The sequence below is a fragment of the Meleagris gallopavo genome, chromosome 1 (genome assembly GCF_905368555.1).
Source record: "Meleagris gallopavo chromosome 1, MGAL_WU_HG_1.1, whole genome shotgun sequence".
In the NCBI taxonomy this organism is placed as follows: domain Eukaryota; kingdom Metazoa; phylum Chordata; class Aves; order Galliformes; family Phasianidae; genus Meleagris; species Meleagris gallopavo.
In genome coordinates this window covers 145460879-145487286 of record NC_139404.1, presented here as the reverse complement: position 1 = coordinate 145487286, position 26408 = coordinate 145460879, and the positions used below count along the sequence as shown (strand labels likewise).

General features: G+C 39.0%; 1 protein-coding gene across 1 annotated transcript in view; it reads left to right on the top strand.

Moving 5' to 3' along the window:
* Positions 1 to 26408, top strand: part of GPC5 (glypican 5) — a 657195-nt gene that overhangs the window by 120572 nt on the left and 510215 nt on the right. Inside the window, exons 6-7 of the mRNA XM_085226445.1 lie at positions 6294 to 6427; positions 9242 to 9367. Coding sequence (XP_085082571.1) covers positions 6294 to 6427; positions 9242 to 9367 — 260 coding nt within the window. The remainder of the gene's footprint in view (positions 1 to 6293; positions 6428 to 9241; positions 9368 to 26408) is intronic.

Genomic DNA, 26408 nt, shown 5'->3' with positions numbered 1-26408 from the left:
ATCTGATTGGGTGTGGGACAAACTATCACATTTAACAAGGCTGCTTTCAATTGGCTGCTTTGGGAACAGACTTAGTAGAGTCTGTGATGATAAGACAAGGGAAAATGGTTTCAAGCTCAAAGAGATTAGATTTAGATTGGATATAAGGAAAAATTCTTTTACAGTGAAGGTGGTGAAGCACTGAAACTAGTTGCCCAGAGATGTGGTGGATGCCCTGTTCCTGGGCACTTTGAAGGTCAGGCTCATTCAGGTCCCTTTCAACTCCAAGGATTCTGTGATTCTGTGATTCTTGAATTGAATTGGTTCTGTAATGAGCTTGAAGCTGCTTCCTTATCTCTTTAAATATTTGTAAATACACTTTCTTGTGTATCAGCTGAATAAAAAAACTGATTTGAAATTATTGTTTGTCAAGTCAATTTAAATGTACAGACGTTTATAAATTGAATGTTTAAAGAATTGTGCAAGCACCTTCCTAATTATCAACTTTATTCTGTAATTCTCTAGACTGTTCATGTTTTCCCCTTCTAAGTTGTGTTGGACTTCTCTCTTAAATTCTGTAAAATGATGAAATGTATGTGTGAAATGAACAAAACTTTAAGTTGCTGCTTTAACTCTAACGTTCTGATGTCTAAGAAGTCTTGCAAAGAACCCCAAGGCTACAGTGTAGAAATAGACAATTAGTCACAGATGAAGAACAAAACATTTACAAAGAAAACAATACGGTATTTCTCCATGATCTGCCTATGTTGTAAATACCAGTAATGCTCCACTGTTCATTCCTAACAGTCTCATTAATGTGCTTTTCCTGTTCTGCAGAAAAAAAGTCTTATTTTAATTAATGTTTTTTTTTTTTTCCTGATATTCAAGAACTTGAACTTTTGGAATCCTTTAAAATTTCATACACCTCTGCACTCTCTCACATATTTAAATACGTTTTTCGTTGCACTAGAAGTATGAAATTTAGCCAGCATCCGTTTGAAGATGTAAGAGCTTGCTCAAGTGCTTGGAAATGCTGAAATGTTGGTGCTCCCTCTTGTGGTTTTACTGAAAGAAGGAAAATCACATTAAACCGACCGTGTGGATATCTTGGCGTATGTTGCAGGAGCTTGGCTGGATGTTATTATAAGTTAAAAGGAGAAGCTAATATGACCTGGAGAAATCTTCATTTTTACCTGTTAAAGGATCAAAAAGTGCCAAAGCCCAGAGCTGCCTTGTAAGAAGAACGTTCCTTTCCCTTGCAGCAGGCAGTGACTGGCTGGCAGCACCAGGTGCAGCACAGGATGTGATGTACTGCTCTTACTACACTCCTCTGATTGACATGCAGCCATCTATCTACCTGAAAGTATCACACATTCCTTTCCAAGTTTTGAATCTGAATCAGGAAATGTTGTAGACGTGACGACCTGAGTTTCTGATAAATTTTGGGTAGTTTGAAGTTGTAATCAGTTGCTGGAAACACTTGTGACTTCAAGAGTCTGTTTCTCAAGGAACGTATGCACTTGTTCATTCCCAGGGAAACAACTATAGCCCACTTAATAGCTTTTTTTTTAAAAAAAAGGATATATTTTCAAACAGTCGTTCTGCCATCTTCTTGTAGCTTTTGTTTAGAGCCATTGGACTTCTGTCCATTTTTTCACCAGTGTTCAAGGGAATTTAAAGGATGGTGGCAAATTTGTGATGGCTAGATCTGAAGGCCATCAGACTGATCAGTAACTGAAATATGCATGAAAGAAAATTAGTTTTATGTTCTTACATGAACTACAGCCACTCTAGTACCTTACAGGCTGAGAGACAGTGCCCTAGTCTAGTGAATGGGAGTGGCACACTCTGTTAACAGGAAATCCTGGGATATATTTTGATATATATTTATCAAAAGCTTATACTGCACAAACATGAAAAAATTAGGTGTCAAATAAAGGGCAATTTTCAGACTTCTGGTCCTGATCCCCTGCTTGAGCTGAGTCTAAGCCATGGGAGTTTTGTATCCAGAAGTGTTTTCTTCCTTCTCACTCTAGGTACATACATAAGAACTAGCAAAAGCAAACTACAGGCACATTGCACAACTAGAAGATGCTCATCTTTTCAGACTATTTTGCAATAGCTTGTGACCAAAACTGGAGCAGCAGATCTCAGGATTCCTGAGGCTTGTTTCTGGCATGGTGGAATGGTTTAAAGATATGGCACAGTTAATCACTGTGACTTAGTTTTATCTGATTTGGAGTATGCCAGAGCACTGTGCATTCAGTTTGTTTCAGTCCTGTCACTGCCAGACTTTTCTGCTGGCGTGGAGCTGGTGTGAACTCCTGCAGTCTGGCAGATAGATCAGTTCTGGTACGTAATCTAGTATATGTGTAGCGTCTCTATGTGTCCCAGTACTGCACACGTAAACCTAAATGGGACAGCACATCATCTTTGTCAGTACCATTGTGTCAGTACTGTGTCTCTGCCACTAGTGAATACCAGGCTCATGTGTGTTAGCATCTTAGGATATTTAGATCAGATAAATCTGTTCATCTTTTTGTTTCTAATTATTATCTTTTCTTTTGCATATGGATGCAATGGAAAAAAGTATTTCTCTGAATATCTGTGTTCACCCATGGATATATATGCATACATAATTGCAAACACACACATATGTACATACATATGTACTTGTGTGCTTGTGTGCATACCTTCTTTTTTCATGTGCATACCTTCTTTTTTCAATCTTCCTTCATATTTGTAGACAGTCATGATACTTATCAAGTCCAAATCTACCTGCATAGCACCTCTGTCTTCTGCAGGACTGTTTGTGATTGCTTTCACTCAGCAATCTTATCTCATTCAGTCAAATTCCTGTTTGCTACCAATTTTGCATATGTTACTTTTATTTCAGTCTTTAAATTAAATGAGTTATTTAAATCTAAATTTAAATTAAAGGAGTGATAATCACATTTCAGAATCAACAAAGAACTGAGATAATTTCAGTATAAATGATTAAGTCAGAAATAACCATTATTGCAGTGGTAAAAAGTCTTAAAGAATGTGACTGATATGCCTATTGAACACACCAACGTAGAGAACAGTCCCACTGTTACTGATACAATGCTCACATCATTGTCCAGTCCTCTTTAAATGCAGAGGTTTATGATATTCAAGTTTTCCCAACGATGTGTAGCCAGAGATGTTCTACTGAATCGCACCACGCAAAGTCAAACTGCCATAAAGTTCATGGGTGGCACTAATTGCAATTTAACTGCATGGTTATTATAAGAGCTTTTAATTAACCCAGTCATCATACTGTGGCATACAAATTGTGCATAATAACAGCATGCTGAGTATAATGACAATAGGTTTGTCTGAACTGTGAAAATCAGGAGTTCCATAATTTTCTGAGGTTTCCTTTTAAGCCTTTACATATTGTTCAGTATTTTTTTAAGAACATTTGACCAAAGGAGGGGGAAAGAAAGCAACTAGTAAATTGCATGGGCTTGTCTGTTTTAAAATGTTATAGCAGTTTTTAGTTCTTCCTGAAATTCACTGAAATTTGTAATTCTCTTTTGAATAATATTTTGAGGCATTTTTTTTCAGTCTCACTTTCCTCAGGGTATTTTCAGTTCCCTCTGAGAATCATTTTATACTGTAAGATATAGATATATATACTTTTTTTTTTTTTTTTTTTTTTTTTTTTTTTTTTTTTTTTTAGGTCAGGAAATGCTCCTTTTGTGGAAATGTTTCAGTGGAAGTCGCAGATGATAAGAATACACTCTGATCAGATATTGCTGCAAAATGATCATTCATGTAGTGAATGCACTCCCTCCTTCTCTCAAAGTTATGGTTCTGGTCTTTGTCTCTGAAGAATGGCAGTAATAGCACTGGATGATTTTGGATGACTTTTTTTTGCTTGAAAGGTTAACTTTGCAGCCCAAAGACTGAAACAACATGTCTAATGGATGTTATAATCCTTCTGAAAGCAGTGGAAATAAACTAAGTGGCATTATACTTGTGCCATATATTCATTCTGGAGACTTGAGGAATGCGTCTTCAAAATAAGTAGACATTTATTAGACATTATAGACATTATTATATATTATTAGATTTATTTATTTTATCTATCTATCTATTTATTTATTTATTAGTGTATCACCAGCTTTCTACTTGGACATCTGTGATTCTGTGATTCTGTGACATGAAAGTCTGACTTTTCAGTTTTAAAATATTTAGTTCACAGACATAGTGGACACCTGTATGACCTTTTCATGGGCACAACAGCAGCTCACTGAAGACACTGTGCCAGTGAGGAAGCTAAAGTCCATTTGCCACTCGTGTACAGTTAGTGTCTTGAATATGACACAAAAATGACAGCCAGTGGTGAGCACTTAAAAAAAGACAGATGGCTGAATGATACTGTATGATGCATTTAACAAGAAGTAACTGACACCACACTAGTCAGCCAAGCAGACAGGCAGTGTTTCCAGGGTTTTAAATACAAGAGACATGGGAATGATAATAGGCAATAACATCATCAGAGTACCTGCTTGTACACGCTCATCCTGCAGAAACGATGTCCGAAGAAGTAAGTGACTTTGCTAAAGGTTACTGAGGTAACTTTCAGCTGTGGGAGATGTTGATACCATTAACAGAACAGCTCTTAGCATTATGAGTACAATGTGTACTTTTTGGCAATGGTAGAGATGTGTGTGGTGCTGTATAAACACTTTTTACAATTTAACTAATGCTGTTTTCAGAATTTTCCACAGATATCTTTTGGGGAAAAAAAAAAAATAAAAATTAAGAATAAGATTACTTTTTAAGAAAGATTTTATATTTGAAACTCAGGTTTGCATTCAGTGAATGCAAAATTTCCCAAATGGCACAAAACATTTCTTGAGACATTCACTCAAAGAGAATGAATAATAGATTCATAGAATGGTCTGGGTTGAAAAAGACCTCAAAGAGATCATCTGGTTTCAACTCTCCTGCTATGGGAAGGCTTACCAACCACTAGATCAGGCTGCCCAGAGCCATATCCAGCCTGGCCTGGAATGCCTTCAGGGATGGGGCATCCACAACCTTCTCGGCAACATGTTCCAGCGTGTCACCACCCTCTGAGTGAAAAACCTCCACCTACTATCTAACCATTCCCCGCTGTCTTATCACTATCAACCCATGTAATCAGTTATTAGATAGCATTTTGAAGCAACCATATAGTATATAAAATGGGATTTGTCCATACCAGGTACTATGGCCGTACAAACTTCTGGTTTTCTTTATATGTTCATTTCAGTCAAAGTAAAATGTAGTGACATTTTATTTTAAATTGGCTCTGAATTCTTCTGTCTTCCTTTCTCTTTTAACGAGGTTGACTATGTATTGGAACCAAGGTTTAATAAATCACATGCAGTATTAGTTTTTCAGTAGAGCATGCAAGCATGATATGTACTGTTTTGTCTGCTTAATATCTTGCCTGATGTGATCCTCAGCATGAAGTATCTCTTATTTAATAAATATGTATGGCATTAATTATTTTTCTTCAGTGACTAGGAGGAATAATGAGCTATGAACATGGATTGATATCCTCTATAGCAGAAAATGCTCAGTATCACATTTAAAAGTTCGTGTGAATTCATATGTATTGAAATGTAGATCAGAAAACCAGACATATAAAATCAGTTAGTGTTTTCAGTGTCTATGGTCTGAATCATTAAACACGCATCTCGGATCATTAAATTTACATCTTCCAAAGTCATAATGCAAGTTTCCATCATGCTAAGTGTTCACTGTATGCTCTGAGTAACTGTGCGGAATGTGCCATAATAATTCATCAACCCCGTAAGAAATCACAGAGTTCAATGCATATTTAAAAATATGATTGGAGTTTATTACTGAAAAACAGAAATTCATTACATGTCCTGATCTTTGAGGTTACTGTTATTGTCTGCATAGTTGTACATTTTCTTGACAGGAAGGGAAAAACCACCATCAATAAAATACATTTTGTAACATGCTTATTCACCTTGTATTCCTTCAAAAGGAGTGATTTCATTTATATTTTTCTTATACGAAATGAAATACAATTGTGTGTTTTCTGCCTTCGCTGTGGGCACAGTGTTGACAAGTATGATAATGATATTTTTCTTAGCTAATCTTCATGATGTGTCCACAGATTTTCATGTTGAAACGGACTTAAACAGAATAAACAGAATAAAGATATACAAAAATATATATATATAAATTTTCTTACATATGTTCTTTAACATATATTTTTTTAATACTTTAATTTTTCTTTTCTTTAATGTCTGTTTTCCTTTTAGGTGAACAAGGTATGTGGTCCACCTGTAAGGAAGCTTACACAGTCTCCACATTGCTCTTTTGATCAGAACAAATATAACCAGGGGCTGAAGATGTTCTCAAGATACAGTGAGGAAACTCTTGCCAGCAGAAGAAAGTAAGACATTAGTTTTACAGCCAGAAAGAAAGAATAAAGTAAGCCATTAATTTTACAACAGAATAGATTATATTCAAAGGAATGGCATGAAATAATGAGGGGAAAGAGATGCAAAAGAGAAGTTTGCTTTGGCTGGCACAGAATTTCATCAGTCAATATCTTTTCTATAGGCACTTTTTTTGTGGCTAAGCAGTTGATGTATACCAGTTGCTAGCACACTGAAAATATAAAATTGTATTCTAATGTCTGACTTCATCTGGGACTGTTCCATGATGTAAAAATGTGGTGTCTGAATTGACCTCAGGGGGAACTTAAGGGACATCAGAGGAGTGGACAGTAAAAAACAGTGAAGCTGGGGAGGGCGGGGGAGGGAAAGGGGAAGAGATTTTAAGATCCACTGGCACATATTTCAGTTTGGCAACTTCATTGTTCATTTCACCTTCACGTGCTACCTCCTGGATCATCTCCTTCCTTATTTCTCACAATCACTTTATTTTTTTCTTTATATTCCCATGGCAACCCTAACTCCTAAAGGAGAAGAACAACTTCAGCAATTGCTTACAGCTTGCTTTTAAGGAAGCACAGTTCTCCCAGTCAACCACTTTATTTACCTGCTGTATACCTCCCAGCCACATTCACAAGTTTAGCAGGAAAGAACAGGCTTCTCCCAAATGGTGCAGACTTGATCAATGACAATGACTGTAAGAAAAGGAAATGAACGAAAGGACTCCATGAAATGTTCCCTAATTTCTTCATGTCCAGCTGCAGATGAAAATTTATATTTTGAAGTATGTGTCGAACCATCTCTGTTTGAACTTTTCCTAAACTATTTTCATATATATCAGACAGTTTAAACTTCAACATCCCAAGCAGATAATTTCTAGCACTAGGTGGTACATGAAGGAAAGGAAATTCCACTTTGCTTCTGGCTGTAGGAATTGTCAGATGAACCTTACGTAATAACATACAATCTTAAAAGTATTCAACGCTTTTTCCTCCAAAACCTAGCTAGGTTTTAGCAAGGAGAATGAAAGTGTAAGCAAATAAACAAACAAACAAAAAAGAACATTTCCAAATAAATAGATGAGAAATATTAGTAGCTTCCACTGACTATAATTGCACATTTGTGCTCAACTGCCTGTAATTACATGCTGTCTGATCTAGAAGATGATGTGAAAATTCACATTCAGACCATCTGCCCTTCTAACTACTTTGGTCAGACACTACAGGGGTTGAAATCAGTTATTACTTATATATTAACTTCATCTTTGCCTCAGGTTGTGTTTGCTAATAAACCGAATAATTGACTTTTCTGTTAGAATACCGTTTGTCATAAGATATTATAGCAGCTAATTTATTTCCATTTCTGTATGGAGTTGATTGGATTGATTGATTGTACAAAAGAAATCCCAGCTATTTTCTGTGAGAAGACTCTAATCTCTAATTTTCATCCAGAACATAAACCCAACACATAGTTAAAGGCAGTCCTACTCAATGGAAAATGGAAAATGCAACTCTGGGGACAGAAAAGTACAAATTGTAACTATCCATGGTTGGGGGAGCACAGATGAATCATATTTATGTATTTAAAATGTATTGCACATATGCAATTTTTTTTATGATGCAGTCAAAAATGACTCTCTACTTGATATTTTCAGAACTATAGTTTTACATATGCTAATACAAACAACTTGCATTAAAGAGTTATAGTAGTTATGAATCCCTTTGCTTTGTGTATTCTGGTATTCTAATGATAGACTTATCTAATACTCATGTTTTACCTTTGTTAGTTTTTAGTAAACAATAATTAAGAATTGAATTCCTTATGCCATTTTAGATTTAAGATAACTAAACATTGGGAAATGCCTAGAATTTTTTAAATTTTTTTTACAACTCCAAATGCCATTCAATAAGGTAAAATAAACAGAAGATTGTTATTTTATAGAGCAGTGAGTACAGAATTTGTTGGCACCACTCTCCTTTGTGCCTGCGGGTCATAGATAACTAAGTATACTGTGATATTCTAAACCAGAATAAATAAGTATTTTAATCTTTCACAGCAGGAATTGGTCTCCCAAGAAAAGATTTTCAATAAATAAGCAAACAAATTATAAACATAAATATCACAATTCAGTTACAAATATACTAACTAAAAAAAAATCACTAATTTGTTTTGATTTCAGTATAAAAGCTTACCATTAGCTCTGGGCATCTTGGCAATTATTCAAAATAGCAATACATAATTTATAACTTAGCAGCATAGGGTGATAAAATTAATGTCATTTTTCAGACAGTAATTTAAATATCTTCTAAATATTTAACGTCTACATCTTAAACTCATCCTACCTTAATCTTGAATTGCTCCATAACTCTAACCAGTACTCTCTCTATTACTTGTAAAACTGTGTTGTGGACAGATTGATAGTGCTGAAAAACAGATGACAATAACCAACTATTTTTTTAATTTGCTAAAAAATTAAAAAAAAAAAAAAAGCATTTCTACAAGTGTAACATTGTAAGCTGTATCAGAATTACGCAAGAAAATTTCAGAGTGGAGGAAAATAATTCCTGTTCCAGAGCATGAACAAATTTTTTGTTTAATTTTCACAAATGCGAGTATCATCACTGTTAAGTACTGAAATGCATCTGAGGGAATCAAACTTAGGTAACAGAAAATTGGCTAAAAAATCGTTGGAAGTGAGAGACAATATTAGAAAAAACACATTCTGTATCTTCTTGTAGAAATGCACAACTGCAGTAGTGCATAATACTGTTGATTGACACTATCAATTGCTTCCATTTTTCTCTATGCAGAGAATTTATCAGCCACCTTCGCCTCTACAGAGCCTTTTACGGTGGTCTGCCTGATCAGCTGTGTGGTAATGAGTTGGCAGCTGCTGATGGTCTGCCATGTTGGAATGGAGAAGATGTTGTAAAAAGGTACCTTTTCCACTCTGTTTTGTCTTTTTTTTTTTTTCCTTGTGTTTTTCATTTCTCTAAAATAGCTTCTATATGGAATCAAGTGCATTATTTCCCTGAAAAAGTGTCAAAAACAGATTGAAAAACAAGTCAGAATGGGTATCTTAGGCTTCATCTGAGAAAAGTAAAAAAGATCTGTCTTACTGCTCCTCAGACATTTCTCTTTAGAATTTATGGAGCTTAACCATACTCTGGTTAGAAGAAGATTGACTCACGTTTACAAAATGTGGAAAAAAAATAATAGCTTTCTCTGTGTGTGTGTGATCTTTATACATTGCTTCTTTTAACACAGAGTTTGTGGTGAGGATCTAAAGATATTTGCTTAAATTTTTCTTTAGCTCTGAAGAATGAACCAGTTTCTTTATATATGCGATTTCTCAGGAGAAGGCTCTAAGTTAAAACACTAAGATAAAATATTTTAAAGGTGAAACACGGGTATTATTTTACATATACTCTTGCTGGCAATGGCAATAGCAGTAGCAATGGCAAAAAAAAAAAAAAAAGAGAAAAAAATAACTACTGTGCTCTTGGAATCATTTGAAATCAGAATGTTTCACAACTTATAGGATGCTAACATTTGTAGATGTCAGATGGACTTTCACAGAAATTATATCTATGCTTTATTACTTTCATCAAGAAAAAAGTATTTATTTCAGCATATGACAGAGACCTCACTATTAAGAGGTTAACTGCAATTATGTTTTATACACATCTTTTAATGTTAAGTGTAGATATTATCAAAGAAAGTGGCCAAAGGCTGTAAGGTGAGCTAATAAAGTGAGAGAGAGATGGTACTAAACAGAAAAACCAGTGACAGACTGCATCTTCAACTTGGGTTATGAGAGGCAGGTCCTGCAGAAGCTGGCAGGCCGTGGCTTGGATAGATACGCTCTTGGCTGGATAAGGAGCTGGCTGGAGGGCCGGGCCCAGAAAGTGGTGGTGAAAAGAGCTAAATCCAGCTGGTGACCAGTCATGAGTGATGTTCTCCAGGGGTCGGTGCTGGTCCTGTCCTCTTCAGTATCTTTATTGATGACCTGGATGAGGGCATTGAGTGCACCCTCAGTAAGTTTGCAGATGACACCAAGTTGGCTGGAAGTGTCGATCTGCATGGGAATAGTGATACCCTACAGAGGGATTTGGACTGCCTGGATAGCTGGGCTGAAGCCAATGGGATGAGGTCCAACAAGGCCAAATGCCGGGTCCTGCATTTTGGCCACAACAACCTCAGGCAATGCTATGGGCCAGGGGAAGAGTGGCTGAAAGACTGTGTAGAGGAAAAGGACCTAGGGGTATTGATTGATGCTCAGCTGAACATGAGCCACCAGTGTGCCTGGGTGGCCAAGAAGGCCAAGGGCATCCTGGCTTGCATCAGGAACAGTGTTGCCAGCAGGAAGAGGGAAGTGATTGTCCCCCTGTATTCAGCTCTGGTGGGGCTGCACCTCAAGTACTGTGTCCAGTTCTGGGCCGCTCACTGCAAGAAAGACATTGAGGCCCTGGAGCAGGTTCAAAGAAGGGCAGCAAAGCTGGTGAGGGGTCTGGAGCACAGGGTTTATGAGGAACAGCTGAAGGAGCTGCGATTGTTCAGTCTGGAAAAGAGGAGGCTCAGGGGAGACCTTATTGCTCTCTATAACTACCTGAAGGGAGGTTGTAGTGAGCTGGGGGTCGGCCTCTTCTTTTGTATAACTAGTGATAGAACTAGAGGGAAAGGCTTCAAGCTCCACCAGGGGAGATTTAGACTGGACGTTGGGAAATACTACTTCTCTGAAAGAGTGGTCAGGCACTGGAATGGGCTGCCCAGGGAGGTGGTGGAGTCACTGACCCTGGAGATGTTCAAGGAACCTTTGGACACTGTGTTAAGGGACATGGTTTAGTGATTACTATTGGTGATAGATGGATGGTTGGACTGGATGATCTTGTAGGTCTTTTTCAGCCTTGGTGATTCTGTGATTCTGTGCCTGAGTGATGTCTCCCTCTATGACCTCATCTCCTATGGCAAGATGACCTGCTTAGAAGATGGGGGAAAGGGTGTGAGTGTTGTCTATGTGGATTTTAGTAAAGCTTCTGGCACCATTTCTCACAATATTTTTCTAGCTGCTCGTGGCTTGGATATGTGTATAGTTTGCATCACTAGTGAGATGGCATGTTGAGTATTGTGTTCAGTTTTAGGCCCCTCAATACAGAGAGGACATTGCTGGTGAGGGGACTGAAAAACAAGACATATAAGGAGTTGCTGAGGAATCTGGGGTTGTTTAGTCTGGAAGAGATTGAGGGAGACATTATTGCTTTCTACAACTACATGATAGGTGGTCTCTTTTCTGGTGACAAGAGATCAGATGTGAGGAAACAGTTGCAGGTTAGGTTTATATTGGACATGAGAGTGATCAAATTTTGGAAGTGGCTACCCAGGAAAGTGATGGAGTCCCCATCAGTAGAAGTATTTTAAAAGATGTATGAACATGGCACCAAGGGAAACAGTTTAGTGGTGAAACTTCATGAAAGTTAGTCTCAAAAGTACGTTCAACACACTCAAATTCTGTGAATTTAAACACGAGGGGAATATGTTTGAGCAAGAAGAGCTCCTGCCCCACAGATTGTGCTGAAAAATGATGGTTGAAATGGATTAATGAATCAATCAGATAGTGAAGGGATCTGATGGGAGATGAGTAGCATTGGAAGTGGTGATGTTCAGGGACATTTTGAAAGGAAATGAATATATCAGTGGGAACTTGGACTTCAGGCAATGATCCTACCTAATACGTAGAAACATCAAATTAGAAGAGACTAAATATCAAATTAGAAGAGACTAAAAACAAATACAAAATACAATACAAAAATTGAGTCAAGCCTTCCAAAACAATCTTGATGAAACTCAGCATGAGCCCAGGTACAGCCACAGGAAAACTGTGGCATACTTGAAGAATACTCCCAAAACATTCTGAGAGCAATTGAGAATCTAGAAAACTCAGCTTACCAAACAACAACAACAACAACAACAAGTGAAAGATCTAGATTTGTTTAACATGGAAAAGAAAGAGTTGATGGGGAAAATTCAAAGTGCAAACAGGCTGTTGCTAAGAGGGAGGAAAATATCTATTCTCTGTTTCTAGAGAAACAGATAATGGCTAGAGTATGTAGCAAACATTTAAAATATAGTAAAATTAAATATTAATCTTCTAGTGATGAGGACAATGAGGTATAAAAATAGGCAGTTAGGGGGCTTTTTCCTGCAGGAGGATGCTTAAGAACAGGCAGAAAAAGCAGTGACTAATAACTGAGCCAGAGACATTTTTTTCCATGGAGATGCAAAGGTGAATTGGATAACCTTCTAAGATCTCCTTCAACCTTCTGATTCTGATTCTAGTATTATCTAAATCCTTTGTTATTCAACTTCTGTTGTAATGATTCCAGGATATACAGTGACATTTTATAAGCAATAACAACCTCAGCAGACATGGCTACTTTCCTCTGTAAATACTGAGGAAAACCTGAGTTTTCTTGTTCGCTTTTCTTCTTTTTTTTTTTAATCCCTTCCACTCAGCTAGTAGAGTAATAAAGATATTGGTGAATTCATCCATGCAGCATTCCTAGCCACTGAGGGAGAGGACGGAAAAATCAACAGTGTACAAATTAATTAAATGTAAATGAATTTTGTTTGTTTCAACATTATTCATCTCTGTTTTAACCTTCTATTTGAAAATCGCATACCATAGCAGTTGTTGACTGAATTTTTGCATCTGACACAAGAAAACAATGTCATAGGCTACATAATGCTAATGCAAGTATAGCAGCACCTGAAGAGATTGCTAAGTGCTTGCTGTGTCTGTGTTTCTATCTTGAAGCAGCAACAAGAACTGGAAACAGAAGGTAGATACGTTCTTAAAAAATCTTTGTTGCTCTTTCTTCTTTACATTGCATTTTTACAAAAGAAGGAAGTTAGGATTTTAACAGCTGCAATATCATATTCCAATTAAATCTTATGACTTTCACCATATTTCATATCACCTAGAGATTATCAAGTATGGATAGGAAAAGGTCAGAAAAATAGAAAAGAAAGTATTGTTGCAATGAAAGCTTGCCTAATGGTATACATTTCATGTGCTTCTGATAATTCCTTTTTGCTTCAAGTCTTTTGTTTTTTTTTTTGGGGGGGGGGGGGAGGTGGTGATTTTTTAATAACCATGTCATGACTGTGTTGTCCTTGATTCTGAAAATAAGATTTGTTCTAGTCTAGCCTATTACATATTATAGGTTACATTTTTATCAAAACTAATAATTCCTAAACATGTCAGGCAAGATTTGTAGCTGATAAGACTTTCAGGAGCAAGACTATTCTCACAAGGTCCATTTCACTGCAGAATGAGAGATGAGACTTCAAAGAGGTATAGATTCCTTTTACTTTCAGCCTTTTCACTATTTTAGTCAGCTGTGTGACTACAATGGCCGGTCATGAAAATGTCTCTTTTAAAGGCATAACTTAATCTGTGATAATGTACCCAGACTTTAGTGTTATAAGTTTCATGAGATTCAGTAGAAAAAGAGAAATTACAATTGGTAAGTTATGCATACCAAAGCATGTGAAAATAATTGCATGAAGAAGTTTAGAATTTCAGTTATAACTTATCTATAAAGCTAAACTAATAGGAATTGTGCAAATGAGAGGAGAGGAGAGGAGAGGAGAGGAGAGGAGAGGAGAGGAGAGGAGAGGAGAGGAGAGGAGAGGAGAGGAGAGGAGAGGAGAGGAGAGGAGAGGAGAGGAGAGGAGAGGAGAGGAGAGGAGAGTGGTTTCACAGAATCACAGAACTGTAGGGGTTGGAAGGGACCTCTAGAGATCATCGAGACCAACCCCCCTGCCAAAGCAGGTTCCCTACACCAGGTCGCACAGGTAGGCGTCCAGGCGAGACTTGAATATCTCCAGAGAAGGAGACTCCACAACCTCCCTGGGCAGCCTGTTCCAGTGCTCCGTCACCCTCACCGTGAAGAAGTTCTTACGCACATTCGTGCGAAACTTCCTATGCTGCAGCTTATGTCCGTTTCCCTCGTCCTGTCTCCACGTACCACTGAAAAGAGACTGGCCTCACCGCTATGGCTGCCACACCTCAGATATTTATAAACCTGGATCAGGTCCCCTCTCAGTCTTCTTTTCTCAAGGCTAAACAGACCCAGTTTACTTAGCCTTTCTTCATAGGGGAGATGCTCCAGGCCCTTCACCATCTTTGTGGCCCTCCGCTGGACTCTTTCCAAGAGATCCCTGTCTTTTTTGTACTGGGGAGCCCAGAACTGGACACAGTACTCCAGATGAGGCCTTACCAGGGCAGAGTAGAGGGGGAGGATCACCTCCCTCGACCTGCTGGACACGCTCTTCTTAATGCACCCCAGAATGCCATTGGCCTTTTTGGCCACAAGGGCACACTGCTGGCTCATGGCCAACCTGTTGTCCACCAGGACGCCCAGGTGCCTCTCTGCAGAGCTCCTCTCCAGCAGCTCATCCCCCAGCCTGTATTGGTGCATGCAATTATTCCTCCCTAGGTGTAAGACCCTACACTTGCTTGTGTTGAACCTCATCTGGTTTCTTACTGCCCAGCTCTCCAGCCTGTCCAGGTCTCACTGAATGGCAGCACAGCCTTCAGGCGTGTCAGCCAATCCTCCCAACTTCGTATCATCAGCAAACTTGCTGAGGGTGGCCGCTATCCCCTCATCAAGGTCATTGATGAAGATGTTGAACAAGACCGGACCCAGCACAGACCCCTGGGGGACACCACTGGTTACAGGTCTCCAGCCAGACTCTGCACCACCAACGACGACCCTCTGCGCTCTGCCAGTCAGCCAGTTCTCAACCCACCTCACTGTCCACTCGTCTATCCCACACTTCCTCAGCTTTGTTATAAGGATGTCGTGGGAGACAGTATCAAACGCCTTTCTAAAATCAAGGTAGATTACATCTACCGCTCTTCCCCCATCCACCCAGCATGTGACAGCATCATAGAAGGCCACCAAGTTGGTCGAGCACGACCTCCCCTTGGTGAACCCATGCTGACTACTCCTGATAACCTCCTTTTCTCCCAGTTGTCTGGAGATGGTATCCAGCACAAGCTGTTCCATCACCTTTCCAGGGACGGAGGTGAGGCTGACAGGCCTATAATTACCCGGATCTTCCTTCTTGCCCTTTTTGAAGACCGGAGTGACATTGGCTATCCTCCAATCTTCAGGGACCTCCCCTGTTGTCCAGGACCTCTCAAAAATGATGGAGAGCGGTTCGGCAATGACCTCCGCCAGCTCCCTCAGCACACGTGGATGCACCCCATCAGGTCCCATGGACTTGTGGACCTTAGTACTGCCTAGGCGCTCACGCACGTCCTCTTTCCTGACTAAAGGGAAGTCTCCCATTCCCCAGACCCTCTCACTAACCTCCAGGGTGTGGGATTCCTGCAGGGGAGCCTTTTCACTGAAGACAGACGTAAAGAAGGCATTCAGTATCTCTGCCTTCTCAGCATCCCCCGTTACGAGGACCCCCCCCTCACTTAGTAAGGGGCCCACATTCTCCCTAGTTTTCCTTTTGCTATTAACATACTTGAAGAAGCCTTTTTTATTATCCTTTATCACTTTAGCTAGATTCAATTCCAGACGGGCTTTAGCCTTCCTCGTTGCATCCCTGCAGGCCCTGACTACATTCCTATATTCTTCCCAAGTGGTCAGACCCTTTTTCCACATTTCATGGACTTTCTTCTTTCCTTTGAGCTTGCGCATGAGCTCCTTGCTCATCCACAAAGGTCTCCTGCCACCTTTTCCCGATTTCTTGTTCACAGGGACGCACCGATCCTGAGCTTGGAAGAAGAGCTGTTTAAATGCTGACCAGCTCTCAGAGGCCCCCTTACCTTCTAACACCCGAGCCCACGGGATAGCTCCAAGTAGGTCCCGGAAGAGATCGAAGTTGGCTCTCCTAAAGTCCAGGGTAGCAATCCTACTTATTGCTTTGCTTCTTCCGCTCAGGATCTTGAACTCCACCATCTCATGATCACTACAACCCAAACTGCCCCCAACCTTTACTTCCTTAACAAGTCCATCCCTGTTGGTGAGAATAAGGTCCAGTAACACCCCTTCCCGCGTCGGTTCCTCCACCACCTGCATCAGAAAGTTGTCTTCAACACACTGCAAGAACCGTCTGGACCGTGCGTGCCTGGCTATGTTGGTCATCCAGCAAATATCTGGATAATTGAAGTCCCCCATAAGCACCAGTGCCTGGGAACGTGACGCTACATCCAGTTGCTTTTGGAAGGCCTCATCAGCCTCCTCATCCTGATCAGGGGGCCTGTAGTACACCCCCACAACAGTGTCACCCTTACCAGCCTGCCCCTTGATTCTCACCCATAAGCTCTCCACTGCTACATCACTCTCCCCCAAGTGAATTTCAATACATTCTAGCTGCTCTCTCACATAAAGAGCAACTCCACCACCCCGCCTAGCCAGCCGATCTTTCCTAAAAAGCACATAGCCCTCCGTGACAACATTCCAGTCATGCGAGCTGTCCCACCACGTCTCCGTGATCGCGATGAGATCATGACCTTGCGACCGCACGCAGAACTCCAGCTCTTCCTGTTTATTCCCCATGCTACGCGCATTAGTATACAGGCACTTAAGAGAAGCAGCATCCCTCCACCTCTCTCCAAGCCTTTGAACTCCACTGTCTCCACCCATCAAGTCCTGTTTGGAGCCTCGAACTGGCCCCTCAGTCCCAGCGGTCGTCATTTTGTCCCCTTCCCCCTTCATACCTAGTTTAAACACCTGTCAATAAGTCCCGCCAGTTCCTCAGCTAGAACCCTCTTTCCCCGTGAAGACAGGCTGCATCCATCTGCAGCCATCATGCCAGGTGCCGAGTAAATTGCCCCATGATCAAAAAAACCAAAACTCCTGCGTTTGCACCAACTCCTAAGCCATTTGTTCAAGAGATGGGTTTTTAGGCTCATCCCACTATCATTTCCTGCCACTGAAGGTACAGATGTAATAACCACCTGCACACCTGTTCCTTCAACTACCCGCCCCAGTCGCCTGAAGTCATCTTTGATAGCCTTCAGGCTTATCTTACCGACTTCTTCACTGCCAGCCTGTACTATCAATAGCGGATAGTAGTCAGAAGGGCAGATCAGTCTGGGAATTCTCCTAGCAACGTCTTTGACTCGAGCCCCAGGGAGGCAGCACACCTCTCTGCGGGTAGGGTCGGGCCGGCATATAGGGCCTTCAGTTCCTTGCAGCAGAGAGTCGCCTATGACAACCACCCTTCTATCCTTTCGGGTGTAGGAAGTCTTGAGGCGCGGGGTTGACCGCTTCCCCCGAGGCACCCTCACAGGTGGGCCTCCTTCCACACCTGCACACACCTCTCCCTCGGGTTCCAGGGCCTCAAATCTATTCCGCAGAGGCACCTGGGGAACCGAGCATGATCTGTTTAACTGACATTTATACAGCTTTGATGGTCTGGAGCACATAGCTGGAATGTGAACAGGGATGAATAAAATATCCACAGAGGACAGCTATATGTGTATTTTACATTTCAAGACCTTTGATTCTACTGAAACAAAAATAGATGTGAGAGAAGGAAATAGTAAAATTACATGTGTTGAAGGATTCAAAAGTAATGGGGATTATTAAAAACAGCTAATCAAGTTTGGGAGGAATAATTTCATATGAAATATATATCAAAAGTATCCAAATTAGGAGGAACTAAACAGCATGATTGATTTTAATTGCTGAGCAAGCTGTTAGAAAGTGATTATAATAAGCATCTATCATCAAATTTTTAGCTTTGGCACAGCTCTTAGGCTGGGGAAAATAATTTTCTCCTTCTATTCTTAAGTATTTTGAAACAAAAGTACAATCCTGTATCATTTCTTAGCCAAGAAAACCAGATAAATAGTGATATAAAGAAATATAATTAATTCATATTTAATATGAATTAATAATTCATAATTCAAATAAACAAGGCAGAACTAAAATTACGATTAAAGGCACTACTTGCCACCTATGCAAAAGATTTGCCTGAGCAACTTGAAATGTATGAATAGCCCATTGTGGCTTTTACTGCTTTGCCTAATGTGCTACTGCCAACAAGGATCAGCAACAGATGCTTAAAGAAAAGCAATTATAAATATGCACTTCCTAACAACTGGCAAATTTGGCAGTGCCTGCCCCAGAGCTGTGAATGCTCAGTCTTCCTATAAACTCATAAAATTGTAGTACCAATAGCATAAGACAAACTAATGAGAATTGTTCATATAACAAGTCAACTTAAGAGATAAGTAGTGGATAGAAATATTTATAGGTGGATGATCTCTAATGAAAGTGAAAATTTAAAAATATGATTTAAAAATTTATCTTCACGGTTTTGCATTGACCATCATAGGTCATAGAACTATAGAATTGTTTGAGTTGGAAGGGACCTTTAAAGGTCATCTAACCCAACTCCCCTGCAGTGAGCAGAGACACCTACAGCTAGATCAGGGAGCTCAGGGCCCCATCTTATCTGGCCTTGAATGTCTCCAAGGGTGGAGCTTCTACCATTTCTCTGGACAACTTGTTCCAGTGTTTCACTGCTCTTATCATGACAAACTTTTTTTCTTAGATTCTATCTGAGTCTCCTCTCTGAATTCGGGGGAATTTTTTCGTTACAATTTATCAATTTGCATTTGGAAAAGTGCCGGTGTCAGGATATATTTTATGTCTAATCAGCAACACCATTAGTTTTATCATCAAAACCATTAGTATTATCACCACCAACCCCAAAAGAAACATCATTAACATCCTATTTCAGTTACAAGAATGAGGGGGTCTCATAAGAATCTTTATCACCATCAGTGTAGAAAACAAAAGACATTTTTGTTTCTGTCAGCAACAAATAATTCAGTGATAAAATAATGACATTTGTCTCTTTACTAGTTTTCTGATATAACTTCTTATCATCTTATGTTTTGAGAAACCTTGAATACTGTTTTTGGTTAGGTTAATGAATTTGGGATTTAGAGTAGAATCTAAACTATTTCAGAGGAAGACAAAAGGTAGAAGGAAGAATATTGATTTGATGATAGATTGTATAAAAACTATGTAGTTTATTTAATATCTGTAGTTCTGATTCCTCTGTCACTTGCTTTTAGGAGATCCAAGTCTGATATCAAGGGAAAAAATTAAATGGCATATCATTCCTTTGCTTAAATTATGTGTGGGTTTTGTTCTCTATTTTGTCATGAAGTATACACATAAAAACATTCCTGCTTTTATAACTGTAATATCAGTTTTCAACATTTGCTTAGATAAGGATCATGAAATTTGAAGATGTAATTTATTTGATTTATTTGAATTTATTTAAAAGCAGTAAAATATAAATTTCATTTGATTACCTCTAAATAAATTCTGTTTTTTCCTTCTGCCTGCTTGAGCAAATATATAGTTTTCTGTAGTGTTTGTTGTAGAAACATTTGAATCCTTTGTTGTGCACATTAGGGGTTATAATGGAAGGGTTCAAACACTGGATTAATTTATTTTTAATAAGTTGGTATTAATTTACAAAATGTGTGGTCTTTTAAACTGAAAAGCATGATTCAAGCTGTGTTGAATAGCTGCAAAAATTCTCAGAAGGCAGCTGAAGGATAGAGGAGAGACAGAACAAACTCATAGAATTATTTTGAATTCTGTCATCATAATACCTTCATTCTGGAGTGTTTGATATTCATTTTACACAGCCTCAAAAAATAATTATATGTATATATACACTGTATATACTCCAGAATTTACTATTAGATATCTGATGCCTCTTAAGGTTTTTCCGGAGAGTTCAGGGCCACTTTTTCATGGTTCATGACATACAACAGTGGAAGCAAAAAATCTATCACTTTTTGTATAGTATGGCTTGACATTTTTACTTAGGAAAAGAATTTGCTGCATTCTTCAAAAATAATCCTAACATAAAGTAATGATTGTGAATCATTGCAGATTATACCAGACAGAAGATTTTTGTATTAGTGCTTCACAAAAGTTCTTATGAAATAAATGCAGTCTAATTAGATTCAAATTTGAAATACAAGATATTTTTCAAATAATATGTTTAGTGAGATTTTACAATGAGACCCCTTCCATGCGGTGATGTTTTGAAGCATTTAATATTTCTAAAAGCAAATTATTTATCATTTCTAGCCATGGCAGTTTAATACAACATCTCTCACTGTTATTATATTATATATACTTTTATATATAAAATATTATTTAAATAATATTATTTAATATTATTTTCACAACTCAAATATTATTCAAATAATATTTGAGTTGTGAAAAATCTTAGGGATCCTTTCACTGCAGTGTTCACAGTGGTAATGTATCAGCATGCAGGCTTACCAGTCCAGGCAGGAAACTTCTGAGTACTGATGATTTCAGAAGTGTTCACCGCTATGGCATTTTACAGGTTTTCCTTCCCGTCTTAGCAATGATAAGTTGTGTCAGCTAAAGACTTCTGGCAGATCTGTAGGTCAGTTTTTCACTGCACCAACCAGATCTATACTAGTGAAACTTAAGATTCTTCTGGTTGGGTTGTTTTTTGTTTGTTTGCTTGCTTGATTTTATATCTTTACAGCAGGCTTAGTTACTTCTGTTATTTTTTAGCAAATTTAATTTTAGAGACTTGGAAATTGGTTAGGCATCTTATCTTATGAGAAAACCACTGATTTTTTTTTTTTTGTATGTGTCTAACTGTATTAGTTTGCAACAAGTTATTGTCTATATATAAAGAACTATTTTGCTTTGTAGTCCCATGTTAGTGGATATTTGGTAGATTATTATACTTATAGTCTCAATTAATACCATTTATGTAATATAGTTGATAATGAATTGGTATGAATTTCAAAGAATGTCAGTTCTTTTTTTTTTTTTCTCGGAATGGGTATTATTCTTTCCAACTGTATCAAATTATTCTTGCTGCTTTTTCAGTTAATAGAATCATTACTTCCTTCTCAATGAAGTAAAACTAATCTGCAATTCACAACTGTGTCTATGACCATCTACTTCAAAATTACTGTTTTCTGTTCTCTTTAATAAAAGTTACAATTTCTTATCCTCTTTAGCAGTTCATCTTCTTCTTATATTCCTTTAGGATTATATGATGGGAGGCACAAATTGGCTTACATTCATTATAGAAATTGTTTTATTCTAACTATTGCTATTCTGACACTGCATTCTCGGGGTCTAAGTATTTTTTAGCACTTGACTATATGTGGACACTCAGGGAAATTTAGACTGAACTAACGAAGCTTCTGAATTCAGAAAGCAATGTTGTTAGCTTATTTTTGGCTCAGTTCTTTAAATAACAAAACTGAAGACACTTTGATTCAGAAAGAATTTTAATTGGTATCTCAGAAATTTAATGATGCTTTGCTGGCCTATTTGCATTTGCGTCTTTAATATGTTTAAGTGATATTTTGAGTTTACCCATGTTGAGAAACAAATCAGTAATAGTTCTCTATGAAGAAGATTGAAGCTAAAACTAATGAATGGGTGGCATGGGAAGAATATGGAAATGCCATCTAAATATGCAGAGATGGGATCAGGAAAGCCAAGATGCAGATGGAACTAAACTTGGCTAGAGATGCAAAAAATAACAAGAGATTCTACAGGTACATTGGTCAGAAGAGATGGGCAAAAGAAAATGTACACTCTATGATGAACGAGAAGGCAAAATTGGATTCAACAGACATGGAGAAGGCTGAGGTACTCAGTGATTTCTTTGCCTCAGTCTTCACTGGCCGTCAGGCTTCTCATATCTCTTGTGTCCCTGAACTACTATACAAGCACTGGGGAAGCAAAATCCCTCCCAGTGTAAACAAAGAGCAAGTTCAAGACCACATGGCAACACTAAATGTGTACAAGTCTGTGGAGTCACATGGTATGCATACAAGGGTTCTGAAGAAACCGACTAATAGGGTTGCTAAGCCACTTTCCACATTGAAAAGGCAGAGCAAAGACAGTGGTGTCTGGAAAAAGGGAAATGTCACTTCCATCTTTAAAGAAGGGAGAATGGAAGACCTGGGGAACTACAGGAACAGTGAGCCTCACCTCTGTGCCTGGAAAAATCATGGAGTAGATCCTCCTGGAAATTAAGGCACGCAAGAGATGAGGACGTGAACCAAGACAGCCAGCATGGCTGCACCAACGGCAGACCATACCTGACCAGTCTGATGTCCTTCTGTGTTGGAGTAACACCATCAATGAACAAAGGAAGGGCAACTGATGTTATCTGCCGTCATTTGTGCAAGACCTTTGACATGGTCCTTCACCACATCCTAATCTCTAAGTTGGAGTGATAATGTATTTGAAGACTGGATTCAGAGGATAAGGAATTGGTTGCATGGTCACAACCAGAGGGTTGTGATCAACAGTTCTTTGTCCAGGTGGAGGCTGGTGATAAGTGGTGTCTCCAGGGGTCAGTGTTGCGACCAGTGCTCATCAATAGCTCTATCAGTGACATAAAACAATGGGATCAAGTGTACCCTCAACGAGTTTCCTGATGTCACCAAGCCGAGTGTTGCAGTTGACGCAATATAAGGAAGGGATGCATCCAGAGGGATCTGGACAGGCTTGAAAAGTGGGCCCACGTGAACAAAATGAGATTCAACAATGCCAAATGCAAGGTGTTTTACTTGGGTTTTGGCAATCCCAGATATGTGAACAGCCTAGGGAAAGAACTCATCGAGAGTAGTCCTATGGAGAACAACTTCAGCGTACTGGTGGATGACAAGCTGGACATGAGCCAGCAGTGTATGCTTGCAGCCTAGAATGCCAACCATGTCCTGGGCTTCATCAAAAGAGGGCTGGCCAGCAAGGCAAGGGAAGTGATTGTCCCTCTCTACTCTGCTCTCTTGAGGCCCCTTCTAGAGTATCTGTAGTGCTGCATTCAGGCCTGAGCTCCCCAGCACAAGAAAGATGTGAAGCGGTTGAAGTGGGTAGAGGAGGGCCACAAAAATGATCAGAGATCTGGAGCACCTCTCCTGTTAAGATAGGCTGAGGGAGCTGGACCTGTTCAGTCTGGAGGCTCCGAGAAGACCTCATTTTGGCCTTCCATTACTTGAGGGGAGCTTATAAGCAGGAAGGAGACAGATGGTTTACATGGTCTGATAGTGATATGACAAGGGGAGATGGCTTTCAACTAAAAGAGGGGAGATTTCGGTTAGATATTAGGAAAAAAATTTTTACTCAAAGTGCCGCGAGGCACTAGAACTGTTTGCCAAGAATTGTGCATGCCCCATCCCTGCAGGTGTTCAAGGTCAGGTTGGATGGGAAGCCTGATCTAGTGGTTGGCAAATGTGTCCACAGAGGGATGCTGAAACTAGATGATCTTCAAGGTTCCTTCCAACCTAAGCCATTCTATGATTCTATGAAAAAGAAAAATGAATGCGCTTACATATGCCATACTGCTTAGTAAGTAACCTAGTCAAGAATGTGTCTAAATATGAAAGTACAGTGTACAGTGTTCAACAGGATTCAATATAGAAAGATATTGTGAAATACAGGTGAAAGTGATGTAATTAAATTGTTAGACTGGAGACTGCACAGATTCTCCCTATGTGGTTCCTTTATGCACTATAGCATTCTAGTGTGTAATATTGCTCCTAGTCCTAAGTATATAGCAAAGGAGTCCCTGTCTTTACTAATTTTTAAACATATTTTGGCAACATTAATGTCTTGTACCAATAAGAACTTGCAGTGGTGATACTTGCCGTATTCTTTATCTCTTCTACTTTGTGAAGAAATGCATATCTGAATTGGCTTTTTGACCTTTTTAGTAAAAAGATAAATGCACCCTTGAAAGATGCAGTTCATTTAGTCTTTAAGTGGTTGGATAGAGTTTCCTACAAGATCCTGTTCCTCTCCATTTGCTCTAAAGGCCATTAATATAGATGTCTAAAGGTAGTGAGAGAATTTACATTATTATGTAAATCTAAAGATTTTACATCTAAAGATCTTACATTATTATGTAAGTCTAAAATATCTAGAAAATCAGATGTATTTAAACAGCTAATACAAAGTATCTACATTGAGAGGAAAAACAAAATATACTAAACTCTTAGTGTTAAACATGGAGATTGGTCCAAAATCATTTTTCATAAGCTTTGAGCTATTTAACAAATAATAATAATAATAATAATAATTTAAAAATTATCAATTTCTAAAAGTAATATGCAGCAAGTGAACTGCTGGAGAGGAGCTCTGCAGAGAGGGACCTGGGCGTCCTGGTGGACGACAGGTTGGCCATGAGCCAGCAGTGTGCCCTTATGGCCAAAAAGGCCAATGGCATTCTGGGGTGCATTAAGAAGAGCGTGTCCAGCAGGTTGAGGGAGGTGATCCTCCCCCTCTACTCTGCCCTGGTAAGGCCTCATCTGGAGTACTGTGTCCAGTTCTGGGCTCCCCAGTACAAAAAAGACAGGGATCTCTTGGAAAGAGTCCAGCGGAGGGCCACAAAGATGGTGAAGGGCCTGGAGCATCTCCCGTATGAAGAAAGGCTAAGTGAACTGGGTCTGTTTAGCCTTGAGAAAAGAAGACTGAGAGGGGACCTGATCCAGGTTTATAAATATCTGAGGTGTGGCGGCCATAGTGGTGAGGCCAGTCTCTTTTCAGTGGTACGTGGAGACAGGACGAGGGGAAACGGACATAAGCTGCAGCATAGGAAGTTTCGCACGAATGTGCGTAAGAACTTCTTCACGGTGAGGGTGACGGAGCACTGGAACAGGCTGCCCAGGGAGGTTGTGGAGTCTCCTTCTCTGGAGATATTCAAGTCTCGCCTGGACGCCTACCTGTGCAACCTGGTGTAGGGAACCTGCTTTGGCAGAGGGGTTGGTCTCGATGATCTCTTGAGGTCCCTTCCAACCCCTACAATTCTGTGATTCTGTGAAGTGCTGATCAGTTTTTGGTAGTGCTGGTCTTCCGGTCAAATTGATGTATGAAGATTAACTGTGGGATTTTGCAGGACCAAGTAACCTGCTTGCATTTTCATAGTAACTTTGATCAAAGATGGAACATATTACTGAATAAGTTATGCAATCTTATGTTTTGATTATGAGGGTTAAATAAAAATAGGAATGTATTTGGAGAGATTAGGGTGCTTGTGCAAAAAACAGAAAAAATTCCTTTTAATTTTTGCTCTATTTCCTCTATTTTAAATATCCAGTTCTTATATAGTCTTATGAGAATTGGTATGTTTTTTGTCCTTTTTTCCAATTTCAATGACAGCAACATCTGAGGTAAGCTTATGTTCTCATATGGTAGTATGTGTCTTGCCATTCTCCTTTTAATATGTCTCGCTTTAATATCCTGATGTCTTTAAAACCTTCTCTGAATTACACAATAAGGACAGCAATAACAGAGAAAGTAATAAGTCTATTCTAGGTTACAGTCTAGTAAAACTGCAGATTTTTATTTGTCTTTTTGTTTGTTTGTTTGTTTTTAATGAAATACTTCAAGAAGCTACACAAATAGCGTAGCAGATACTTAGGATGGTTGCTTTCAATTTGAACATCAAAGCAGCATATTATATTCTACCTTGATGAGGATAGTATATTATTAGTTCCTCCTGAAATCCTTGCAGAGAAGCTGTTTGAAATAAATAAAAACTAATTTAAAAGTCCAAACAGGCAAATCTTTTGGTAGAACGATGTTTTATATTACGTTCAAAACTATTATCGATGTGGTCAGTTAACAAGCAGCAGAACCAAATAAAAGAGCAGTACTGAATAGTACAAGAATCCTAGACGTCAGCTAGTGGAGAAAAACTTCATAAACTATTATAGTTTTGTTTTTTCATTTTGTTTTGTTTCTTAAATACATCTTTTGTATTTGAAGATTATCACTTTATTTCCTCAGTTTCTTGAATAGCAGTTCCAAGATCAAGGTAAGTGGTTCTTGACTGTGTTCATATGTAGTGCAGAAGACACATGACAATCATTCAAACCAATGAAAGATCGTTCTGGAGTGCTGCCCT